Raw genomic sequence first — 12,977 nt, 5'->3', positions numbered from 1 at the left:
TGAGCATATTTTTGTACATGTGTCTATTAAGAGTCTTTCTAGGCTGAGATTCCTGGTTCATAGGGTCTGCACATCAATTTTACTAGATGACAAGTTTTCTATTTTTGCCAGTCTGGTGCTTTTGAAGTAGTTTTTCACTGTGGGGTGTGTGTATGTGTGGCTTTGTTTTGTTCCCCAATTTTTGTTTTGAAAAAAAAAAAATTCAGAACTGCAAAACAGTTGCAGGAATAGTATAATGAATATACCCTTCACTTAGATTCACCAGTTACCATTTTGCTACATTTGCTTTGTCTGTCTTTTTACACATGCTTGGGCACTCACACATGTGTATTTTATTTTTCTGAACCATTTGAGACTTATAGATATGGTGCTTTCTACCCGTATCTAAGTCAGTATGTATTTCCCAAGAATATGGTCATTTACTGATAGAATCACAATACCATTATCATGCTCAGGAAAGTTGACATTTCTTTGTTTACATAGACATTATCTAATATGCAGTCCATAGTCAGATTTCCTTAGTTGCCCCAATAATGTACTTTCTTGCAACTATTAATAGCTTTGTCACCTAAGTGTCTATCCCTGTCTCTTTAGTCTTGCCCACTATTATTTCTGACTTGATATTTCTTTTAAGGCTTTTTTCCCCTTCTAAGTCACTTTTAATCTACAGTTTCTCCTTCCATCCTCTTATTTTCCTTACACTGTATCTGTTAAAAGAACCTGGCATGTTGGACCTGTAGTTTCCAACAGTTTGGGTTTTACTGATTACACACCTAGGTGCAGTTGAAAGTGTTCCTCTCTTCTCTACGTTTCCTGAAGATTGGCTGCTGGGTCCACAGGCTGCCTAATCAAATTTGTGTTAGTCCAGTTGGCAAGGCCATAGGTCTATGCAGGCACCTATGTTTTTGCTTCACTTTACCAGTTTGGTGTTAGTGGCTGTTGAGGATCAATACCTAGACTCACTGATTCACTGGGAGTTGGAAAATGGTGATATTCTATTTCTGTCATTTCATTTTCACATGATAGCTAGAGCACTTGAATAAAGAACTCTTTCCCCTCATAAACTAGTTAGTTATAGGAAAGACAAGATAAATGCTCAGCTTTTTCTCTTGGATTTGTCTGGCTTTCAGAATAATAAATTTGTTCCCTCACATCCTTAGAATGTCTCCAACTAGTTTTTTTTTTTTTTTTTTTTAACAATCATTTTGAATTTGTCGATTTAAACATATTTGGGTTTGAATGCTTTGTAATTCTTATCCTTGTTGGAGTTCAGGTTGCTCATTTTGGCTGGTAGAAGCTGGCTCTGTGTCTTTCTGATGTGATGCAAGAACTCTGCAATAGTTTTCTGGCTGGCTGGCATGTCACAGTGGTCTCAGAATTTCTCTTTGTTGTTTTGGTGTACATTCCTTTGATTACGAATGAGGTTGAACATCTTTTCACATGTTTATTGGTTTCTTCTTGAAATGCCTCTTCATGTCTTTTGGCATTTTTTATGTGGGTCATTAGTTCCTTTCTTAATGATTGATGTAAAAGGCTTCATTTTTTCCTAGATACTAATATTGTGGTCACATGTTTGCAGATGTCTTCTCCCGGTTTGAGGCTAGTCTTTTCAGTTTTGATGTCTTTTGATGATGATCAGGAGTTCTTAATATAGTTGATTCACAGATCGTTTCCATTAAAGTTTTCACTCTTTGACTCTAGGCACTTAATAAAAGCAGGAAACTATTCATTGATTGTTCATTGCTAATCTGAAACCCCTTCAGAATAGTCCCAGCCCAAAGGCTGAGTTTCAGAGATGGAGGCCCATGGTGGGTGGCAGGCCCCAGGGTCACAGATGGCCCTTTTGGAATTGTCTTCTAAATTAACCAAACACAGCAATGTGTTTCAGTAAAAGTCATGTTTAATTTTCAGTAGGTTTTAAAAACTTGTGACAATTTACTATCAAAGAATTATAAAATGACTGTTAAAGACCAACAATAACTAAAAGCCAAGAACTTAATACTTCTTTGAAGGGCAGGAAAATATAAAGAAATATAAACCTGTTACTAATGTGAAAACTGAGCAGAATTTCTAATGCTGAGCTTTTAATAGTTGTATTCAAGCCTTTGCTAGCTCAGCAGGAAAATAAAAGGGAAACAGTGGCCACCATCCTGAGTAAATCCTGTTTTCTCTTCCTCCATTCAAAATTCCTCAGCTTTCTAAACACACTCAAGTTTAGCTGTAAGTGATATGATTTTAAAATGATCATCTCTGAAATAAGGCAGTCACAGGAGAAATACTGTTTGAGTTCACTTACATGAAGTATCTAAAACAGTCAGATTTATAGAAGCAGAGGGTGAGGGGAAAATGGGGAGTTGCTATTTAATGGGTATAAAATTTCAGTTATACAAGATGGATAATTCTAGAGATCTGCTGTACAGCATAGTGCCTGTAGTTAGCATTACAATATTGTACACTTGAAAATTTGTCAGGAGAGCAGATCTCATATTAAGTGTTCTTACCACAATAAAATAAAAATAAGGACAATATAGTGGCTTTTCCGTAAAGCTAAATTTATTCTGAATTTCTGCCCATTCTAGTTTTTGTTATTAAAATGCTAAGAAATAAAGGTACTAGGTAATGATTTTCTTTTGTTCTTTAAAAACAATATTACTTAGCAAAATAAAAAATAAGAAATCCTGAAAGAAAAAGTCTCTCCTTTTTTTGAAAGACATACACTTTTGATATCAGAAAACGTAGATAAGGCACAATGCCACGTGACCTGGTAGCCAAGAGAGTAGACTCCATAGTGGACACGCCAGGCTCTTCTCCAACTCTCCCCGCACCCCCACCTCTTACAATCCTTGAGTGAGTGAAAGTGGCTCAGTTGAGTCCGACTCTTTGCAATGCCGTGGACTATACAGTCCATGGAATTCTCCAGGCCAGAAGACCAGAGTGGGTAGTCTTTCCCTTCTCCAGGGGATTGTCCCAACTGAGGCATCGAACCTAGGTCTCCTGCATTGCAGGTGGACTCTTTACCAGCTGAGCCACCAGGGAACCTTGGGAAATTGTTCTGGTGCTCTGGTAAATGGGGGTTGTTTTGAGGATTCAGTGGGTTTATCCATGTCAGAAGCAGAGAAAATGGACCAACTTTAGACGTGGTAGCCATGATAGATGTCATGTGACATCTGCACGGGAGAAGGTAACATCTCCTGATGGAAAATGGAGCCATAGAGCTTATTATACTCATTAGTCAAAAGTCCTTGTATCTGTTTTAGTTTAATATTTGCTGCCGTAACAAACGACCACAACTTTACTGACTGAGATGAATGCAAATCTATTTTCTTAGACTCTGTAGGTTAGACGTCCGGTGCTAAATCAAGTTGTCCTTGATTCCTGCATTCCTTTCTGGAGGTTCCAGGGGAGAATCCACTTCCTGCTCATTCAAGTTGTTGACAGAATTCAGTTTCTTGGTGGTTATAGGGTCAAGGTCTGCTTTGCTGGCTGTCAGCTGAGGGCAGTTCTCAGCCTCTAGAGGCTGCAGCATTCCTCGTCTCCCAGCCCTCATCTTCCGTCTTCAAAGCCAGCCTCTGCAGATGAGCCCTGTTCATGTCCTATTTCTTTGACCCTGTCTTCTGTTCTCTTACGCTATAGGAACCCATGTGATTCAATTGGGCCAACCTAGATAATCCAAGATAATCTCCCTATCGTAAGGTCAGCTGGTTTGCAACCTTAACTCCAGTGCCACTGTAATTCTCCTTTGCCATGTACAATAGCACAGTCACAGGTTCCAGCATTAGGATGCAAACACCTCTGGGGGGCCATTATTCTGCCTACCACACCCAGTGAATTGGAATTTCATTGGGGTTTTGACAGGTCATTTTCCTTACCTTTTATTTCCTCATTGAAAAAGTTAAGTGACCTACCACATAGGATATGGGACATTTATGGAGTACTTGCTGGGAGCTTGGCCCTGGGTGCTAAACTCTTTGCTCAGGAAGAGTCTGTGAAGCAGGTTCTATTATTTGTTGTTCAGTCACTCAGTCATGTTTGACTCTTTGTGACCCCATGGACTGCAGCATGCCAGGCTTCCCTGTCCTTCACCATCTTCCAGAGTTTGCTCAAACTCATGTCCATTGAAATGGTGATGCCATCCAACCATCTCATCCTGTGTCATCTCCTTCTCCTTTTGCCTTCAATCTTTCCCAGCATCAGGGTCTTTTCCATTGAGTCAGCTCTGCATCAGGTGGCCAACGTATTGGAGCTTCGGCTTCAGCATCCATCCTTGCAATGAATATTCAGGATTGATTTCCCTTAGGGTTGACTGGTTTGATCACCTTGCTGGCCAAGGGACTCTCAAGAGTCTTCTCCAACACCACAGTTCAAAACCATCAATTCTTTGGCACTCAGCATTCTTGATGGTCCAACTCTCATATCCATACATGATTTCTGGAAAAACCATAACTTTGATTATATGGACCTTTGTTAGCAAAGTCATGTCTCTGCTTTTAATATGCTCTCTAGGTTTGTCATAGCTTTTCTTCCAAGAAGCAAGCATCTTTTAATTTTATGGCTGCAGTCACTCTCTGCAGTGATTTTGGAGTCCAAGAAAATAAAGTCTGCCACTGTTTCCATTTTTTCCCCATCTATTTGCCATGAAGTGATGTGACCAGATACCATGATCTTAGTTTTTTGAACATTGAGTTTTAAGCCAGCTGTTATTATCCCCATGTTATAACTGAGGAAACTGCATTTTGGAGAAGTTAAGTAATTGATCAAAATGATTCAGCTAGTGAAGGGCTCAGACATTTCAGTGGGTTACTATACCTTAAAGGTTTAGCTACAAATACCCCTTCATATGGCAATACATATTAATTAGAAATAAATATTTTGATTAATTCCTGTAGCCCATAGCAGTTAATATGGCAGACACCAGCTATGGACTACATGAAGTGTAGCTGATCCACACTGAGGTGTGCTATAAGGGCAAATTCACACCAAATTTAGAAGACAAGGTCTAAATTAAAAAGATTGTAAACTGTCTCAGGATTTTAATATTGATTGATGTTATATTGATTATGTGTTGCAATAATAGTATAATATTTTTTAGATGTGTTGGGTTAAAATGCATTAATCACTTAAAAAGAACAGTGAAACCCAATATGTATTAAAATTAGATTATAAGGAGAATGGTTGCATTGTAAAATATTTTAAATAAAACTGGAGATGCAAAAAAAATTGATTTCTGGCTTGTGCTAAGTCACAAACTGTCTTTTGAAGTCAGAATATTGTTTTTGCTGAAATCATGATGATTTCTGCCAAGAGAGATCTGATTTGTAATAGCGTGGATGGGCTCACTATTTCATTAGTGAGATATTTGACTGTCATGTTTTATTATACTATAAGTAATATGTAATCAAACAAGAAAAATTTCCTAGCAACCGAGTTGTTTTCTTCAACCAGAAGAATGTTTTTATGTGCTCATTTTCTTAATGTCCAAAAGATTAAAAAGCTTATGAACTTAGCAGTTTATATTTTTGAGATCGAGTTGCTGGCAAATACCCATAGTTGAATATATAAGATGTCACTGAAAGTACTTGGCAAGCATTATATTAAGATAATTCAGACCTGAAATACATTTAACTAGGTAGAGAACCACATGATTTTTTATGACACACCCAGTTGGACATGCTTATCTCACTTATCTTCAGAAGCTTGTTTTTATCTCTTCATTAATTACATGCCCAAACTTTTTTTAAACACTCATCAGATTTATAGGTTCTACCTCATTCCATTTGTTTATTCAACAAATGTTTGAATGCTCTGTGCTAAGAGGTCCTAGGGATATTGTGCCCTTGTGAAACATATATTAGTGAAGGATTCAAATATGAATGAAAGAATTCCACAGATCAGGAAGTGCATGGGTGCTATGAATGTGAATAAAGATTCTCATCTGAATAGAAGGGCAGAGGGCAGAAGAAAGCCTTGATCTGAAGGACCAATAGCATTTAGCCAGGTAAAAATTGGGAGTGACCAGTCTAGGTCAAAGGATTTGTTTTGTAAAGGTCTTATCCCAGGAAGGAGCTTGGCAAGTTGGAAGAGCAACAGCAAGAAGGCCTCTGGTGTGTGCGTGACTGTGTGAGAAAGAGGCTCTGGAGGAATAGAGTAAGACACACAGATACTGAGTCCTGTAGATTCAGAGCAGCAAGTGGACCTGGATATTGTATGTTGATCCACCAAGCAGTACATCTTGCTTTATTCCCCAGAACTCCATCATCAAGTGGTTGTGGTCTGTAGATACAGTGGTCATATAATTTGTCATCCAAAACAGGATACCCTTGAGAGTGAAAGGGGACACTTATTAATTATACTGAAACAGCGGGTATAAACCAGTATGGATAACTTGAGCAAACCAGAATGTATGATCACTGTGCTTAGAGACAGGTTCTTAGCCCCTACAGTAAGCCTGACGTTGCCTAAAAACTATGCTCTGAAATTATAGGGTTTGGCGTTTGTTCCTGCTTTTTCACTTTCCCCTTCCTTCACTCATGGGTAACTCTGAGAGAAGGTCCCTAGGAGAACCTGCACCAAGTTGCCCACAGAATTACAGCCCCATTTTCACCCAAATGCAGCCCAGTGTTTTTTAGATTGCCACTCATGGGAGCTCAGTTCCTTGACGTACATCAGGTCTTATTAATGTGTTTTCAGAATTACAGTCTTAAGAACCTATGAGAAAGAAAGTAAGGTCTTAAACATGTAGCCCATGAATTTTTCCCTCTAGAACCTTTCCTTCATCACTTCTCATGGATGACATGACCTAATTATATGTTCTCAGATGACAGCCAGGCAGGATGGGTGTGGTCTGATTATAACCTCTTTCAGAATAAACATGTTTTGTGATTTGACCCCTACAGTGAACGATATACAGAGTAGAGGACCTACAGGAAGTATTACCATATGTGTAAAACCTTTTTTTTTTTTAATGTTCCAATCATAGTGACTATTCTTTTTTTTTTCTCTAAATTTTACCGCAGTTTAGTTGATTTACAATATTGTTTTAGTTTCAGGTATACAGCAAAGTGATTCAGTAACCTTCCTTAACAAGGACAATAACATAAAGTAGTGAAGAAATCTTTTCACTGTTTATTGGATGTTTTATCGAATCAGCTGTTGGCCAAATCTGTGTAGTGAGGATTAATGGAGTTTTATTTCCTCCTCTCCTCTGGGCCCGAGTCAGTTTCTACAACAGGGCCCTCAGGGAGCCCTAGTAATACCTTTAGTTTATGGAGACATGGGTCACTTTGCATCAGATAATATTCAATTAGGGAAGATGGGCACTTTGAAACAGTGCACTATTTCTTTAGAGGTTTTACTATTTCTTTTCAAACCGCATTAACATTCTTACTTTTTGTCTTACAAGTCAGGAAATGTGAAGAACTCACCTGGAAATAAGTAGAATACTCCATGCTCTTCCCATTTTAATCAGGTAAAGAACAAAAAAAATTTGTGGTTATTTTTAGCATTATTAGCACCAATTGAAATGACTTGTCTTTAATTAATTAATTATAGCCATTTAAACTTTGTGTGGTGGAAACATAAGGGCCAGGATGATATTTCATTTCATCTTTAATTTCTGGGCCTAAGTGCTACGACTTCTTTTATTGTGTTTGTTCTGAGAAGTACCTGGGTTTTTTAGACAAGCTAGAACTCGACAGTTGTGATTTGTCCACAAACCTATTTCAGACAATCATTTCTTAAGCTTATTTTTTTCAGACAGCATTTCACTGTAGTCAGCACACTTGTATTCACCTAATAATCATTCAATAAACATTTGCTGAATGCATGACTTTGGTAGAGACGCTCGAGATTATATGGAATAAGTGACATAGGGAATTCACAGGTGTAATTTTCTTTCCTTAAAGATTGAGTAACTTGAGGCTGGGCTTCCCAGGTGGCTCAGTGGTAGAGAATACACCTGCCAATGCAGAAGATGCAGGAGACGTGGGTTCAGACCCTGGGTTGGGAATATCCCCTGGAGGAGGAAATAGCAACCCACTCCAATATTCTTCCCTGGAAATCCCATGGACAGAGGAGCCTATGGGGCTACAGTCCATAGGGTTGCAAAGAGTTGAACATGACTGAATTGACTTAGCATACACACATATGCACAATTATCAAATGAAAAAAAGAAGCTAGTATAATATATTTCTAGAGAGGATAATTACCAGAAAATAAAAAAAATTTAAGTATGTATCTTCAGATAGTAAGATTATGATGATTTTTATACTTTTTCTTCTATATAACTATGTATTTTTAAATTTTTGCAATGAATATGAATTTTCTTTTATAATAGAAATTTGTTTTTAAAAAATCAGTGTTACATTTATCGTAAGTCATGGCTACTATTTAAAACTCATGAAAGCTCTGGGTTTGAGGTTTTTCTTTCTCACGTTGTCCCAATATTTTTGGAGACCCAGAGAGTCATATAATCTTAGAATTTTAAAGAAGTATTTGGTATAACCCCCAGCCTCAAGCGAAATTCTCTGTAGCCCTGTGTGTTCCCAGTTTTTACCTCCACTGATAGGAAAAGCACCCTACGGGGCAGCCATCTTTGGACAGTTCTAATTTTTAGGAAGCTGTTTCTTATACTAAGCAAAACTATGTCTCCTTGTAACTCCTACACAGTGGTCTGATCTTGCTTTAGCGGTCACAGAAAATAAATTCAGATCCTCTTTCACATCCCAGCCCTTCACATAGAAACCCTAAATCAGCATTTCTCACATTTTGTGATACAGATTACCTGGGAGATTGTTGAAAAGCAGAGGCTTAAGCCCCACTCCACAATTGGCATCTCTGGGGAATGGGGCCAGATGTGCATCTGGGTGACTAGTGGGTAAGCAGCCAGGAAGTCACACAAGTTCGTCAGAGATTTGACACTGGATAGTATTATATTTCTCTTTAGGGACAATGAGTCACAGAATATAGGGAAACTGTGTACATATTCATTTCATTTTTTCAAAAATGTTCCGTGCCAGAGTTCAGCTTATTGTATATACAACCTTGATTTCGTTTTTTTAAGTTGTTTATTGGAAATGTAGTTTTTAATTATAAAAATGATGCATATTTGCTGTAAAGAATTGTTTTTAGATAAATGTTTTGAAAGCTTGTTTTGTCTTCCAATCCTTTCCCAGAGGTAATTTCTGTTAATAGTTTGCATATTATTCCAAACTTTTTTCTCACACACACACATCCAAATATGCTTTTGGGTTTTTGATAGAATGAGATCATATTCCTTGTACTGTTTTGCAAGTACACCAAAAGTTCCATGCAGGCACATATTGCAATTTTATTATCACATCTAGAGAAATTAACACTAATTCCTTAATACCATTTAATATTCAGAGTATGCAGATTTCCCTGATTGTCTCATTAATAACTTTTTACAGTTGTTTTGGTTGTTTGAGTCAGGATCATAACAAGATCTGCCCATTGCATTTGACTGATGAGTCTCTTAAGTCTCTTTCTTTTTTTTTTTTTTACAAAGATATAAACTATGTTTTCAGATATTTTAAGTCCCTCTTAAGCTGTAATAGTTCCTTCTCCCTCATTTTTCTCTTACCATTTGTTTGTTGAAAAACTGGGCTTATTTGTCTTTTAGAAATTTCCCATGTTCTGCCTGTGGCTGAGTGTATCCATTTAGTGTCATTCTGTTTTATCTCTTGGTTCCTCTTCTCTCTGCATTTCCCATAAACTGGCTGTTGGATTTGAAGGCCCAATCAGATTTAGGTTCAATTTTTTGATAAGAATACTTTGCAGACACTGCTATGTTTAGCTATGCTGAATGAATTAACATGCTTTTTTGAAATTAATTTTTATTGGAGTATAGTTGCTCTACAGTGTTGCTGTAGTTTCTGCTACACAACATAGTGAATCAGGACAGGACTTCCCTGGTAGCTCAGATGGTAAAAATCTGCCTGCAGTGCAGGAGACCCAGGTTCGATCCCTGGGTCAGGGAGATCTGGAGAAGGGAATGGCAACCCACTCCAGTATTCTTGCCTGGAGGTCACCACAGAGCATTGAGTAGAGTTCTCTGTGCTATACAGTAGGTTCTCATTAGTTATCTATTTTATACATTAACTGGCCTTTTTTTGGTCACTTAATATATTGTGTACATCTTTCCCTGTTGGCACGTATTCCTCCTTTAGCTGCTTAATAATTTCCTAGTATGGACTGCCATAATCTATTAAAACGTTATTAATATAGATTGTTGGCAGTTTGAAGTTTTTTTTTTTAACAATGCAGTAAATCTATTGAATTCTTAGAGAAGTTCAAAACAGATTAATAAACTGAGATAGAAAAGGTAAGCTAGTAGTTTACATGTTTAAAAATGTTTAGTTTTATTTTAAAAGATCAAGGAATTTCTTTCTGGCTTACTTCACTCTGTATAATAGGCTCCAGTTTCATCCACCTCATTAGAAGTGATTCAAATGTATTCTTTTTAATGGCTGAGTAATACTCCATTGTGTATATGTACCATAGCTTTCTTATCCATTCATCTGCTGATGGACATCTAGGTTGCTTCCATGTCCTGGCTATTATAAACAGTGCTGCAATGAACATTGGGGTACACGTGTCTCTTTCCCTTCTGGTTTCCTCAGTGTGTATGCCCAGCAGTGGGATTGCTGGATCATAAGGCAGTTCTATTTCCAGTTTTTTAAGGAATCTCCACACTGTTCTCCATAGTGGCTGTAGTAGTTTGCATTCCCACCAACAGTGTAAGAGGGTTCCCTTTTCTCCACACCCTCTCCAGCATTTATTGCTTGTAAACTGGAGCCTATTATACAGAGTGAAGAAAGCCAGAAAGAAAAACACCAATACACTATACTAACGCATATATATGGAATTTAGAAAGATGGTAACAATAACCCTGTGTACGAGACAGCAAAAGAGACACTGATGTATAGAACAGTCTTATGGACTCTGTTGGAGAGGGAGAGGGTGGGAAGATTTGGGAGAATGGCATTGAAACATGTAAAATATCATGTATGAAATGAGTTGCCAGACCAGGTTCGATGCACGATACTGGATGCTTGGGGCTAGTGCACTGGGACGACCCAGAGGGATGGTATGGGGAGGGAGGAGGGAGGAGGGTTCAGGATGGGGAACACATGTATACCTGTGGCGGATTCATTTTGATATTTGGCAAAAGTAATACAATTTTGTAAAGTTTAAAATAAAATAAAATTTAAAAAAAAAGATCAAGGAAGTAGTCACTGGCCTCTAAAATTTTTATAAATCTCTAATTACTAAGTAGATTCATTACATATTAGGAGAAAGGCAATCTGAAGAAGAGGTGGCTTGTCTTTGATGTATCTTTGGATTTGATGTGTGTTTCATTCCAAAAAAGAATGATGGGGTGATGTGAGGAAAGGTATGTGTCGGACTTGCTATGATATCATCATGGTCTCCCCCAGCAGATGGATGGAAATATAGTTGTTTGATTTTCAGAAGGGGAGGAATGTAGTGTGTGCTGTGCCATTTAAGCAGTTACTTTTTATTTATTCACCCATCCATCTGGTTAATTTATCTCAGATATACAGCCAGTTGAGAATCTGCATATAGTATTGGAAATAAAAGATAAACCAAAATCTTTTCTGGTTTTTAGTGTACTCATTTATAAAATGGGAATAATTACAGTTTTCACCAGCTCATTGTGATGTCATATAATGGTAATATATGTATTTGATGTGACTTTCTCTATTTAAACCTAAGAAATTTTAAACATGCAAACTCTTAGAGCTGTTTTTTCTGGGAGGACACTGTATTTATGTTTTTCTTTTTCTTTTAGTTATAGGTAAACATTGGAAACTCCATATGGTAAACCAGTATTTCTACAGAAAAATGGCAGAGAAGTCAGTATTGAATGTAGTAAATTGGCATTCTTCTTCTGGAAAAACTATCCTAGGCCTCTTTGTTATCTTGGGTGATGCCATACTCCAAGTGGACTAAGCTGAAATTCTTCCACCTAGAGATAATGTATAAGCCTTAGAACTCCTCGTTCTCATGTTGCTATTTATGTACATAATTAAAGATCTAAGTTAAAAAAATTGTCCTTTTTTTCCCTGATATTGTTTGAGTGATAGTTTAAGTGTACCTGATGTCCTTTCCCTGTGTGTATATATGGTATGTGTCTGAGTGTACATGTATGTGTGTGCATGTTATGTGTGTGTGTGTGTGTGTGTGTGTGTGTGTGTGTGTGTGTAGGAAAACCACCCACTCTTCTTAGCATCAGCTGGCATTCTCCGAAGGTTTCATTAAGAAGAATGACTCTAGGGGACATAGGTTTGATCCCTGTTCAGGGAACTAAGATCCCACATGCTGTGGAGCAACTAAGCCTGCGAGCCACAGCTATAGAGTCCATGTGCTCTGGAGCCTGCTCAACACAACTAGAGAGAAGCCTGAGCACCATGAAGAGCCTGCACGCCACAGCTAAGACCCAGTGCAGTCAAAAATAGGTAAATAAACATTTTTTTAAAATAAAAAAAGAAGAGTGGCTCTGGAGCTGAGAGATCATGCTTCCATCGCCAGCCCAAGGAACAAAACTTGTAAGTAATAGTTGCCTGACCCTAATGGGAAGACATACCAAAAGAAACAATGACCATGACTCCCTGTTTTATGCCATTGCCTCCCAGCTTGTATAGATCTTCCAGTTCTTGACTGCCAGTGGGAGGCATGGAAAGTTGCTCCATGTGGAGCAACCCACTCCAGTATTCTCGCCTGGAAAATCCCATGGACAGAGGAGCCTGATAGGCTAAAGTCCATGGAGTCACAAAGAGTTGGACATGACTGAGCGACTAACACTTTAACTTCACTTTATACTTTTCAGAGTACCATTTTGTATCTTTCCTTTTTGGCTTATTTCCTTACCTCAGTGCATTTGTACTCTGTTTTTTTTTAATCCTGAGTTAATATTTTCTATTTACAGTTACACTTTTTAT

The 12,977-nt window shown here is 37.9% G+C and overlaps 1 protein-coding gene across 2 annotated transcripts in view; it reads left to right on the top strand.

Moving 5' to 3' along the window:
• The window catches only part of APOO (apolipoprotein O), a 54,834-nt gene extending 42,829 nt beyond the window's left edge, over positions 1-12,005 (top strand). For both annotated transcript variants that reach the window (XM_006072183.4, XM_025275885.2), the window contains 2 exons: positions 7,400-7,465; positions 11,828-12,005. In XM_006072183.4, the coding sequence (XP_006072245.1) occupies positions 7,400-7,435 (36 nt within the window). In that variant the 3' untranslated portion in view covers positions 7,436-7,465; positions 11,828-12,005. The remainder of the gene's footprint in view (positions 1-7,399; positions 7,466-11,827) is intronic.
• Positions 12,006-12,977: the final 972 nt, after the last annotated feature.

This window comes from Bubalus bubalis, chromosome X, assembly GCF_019923935.1.
Source record: "Bubalus bubalis isolate 160015118507 breed Murrah chromosome X, NDDB_SH_1, whole genome shotgun sequence".
NCBI classification, from domain to species: domain Eukaryota; kingdom Metazoa; phylum Chordata; class Mammalia; order Artiodactyla; family Bovidae; genus Bubalus; species Bubalus bubalis.
The sequence above is the reverse complement of the archived record's forward strand: the minus strand, read 5'-3'. Positions and strand labels throughout refer to the sequence as shown.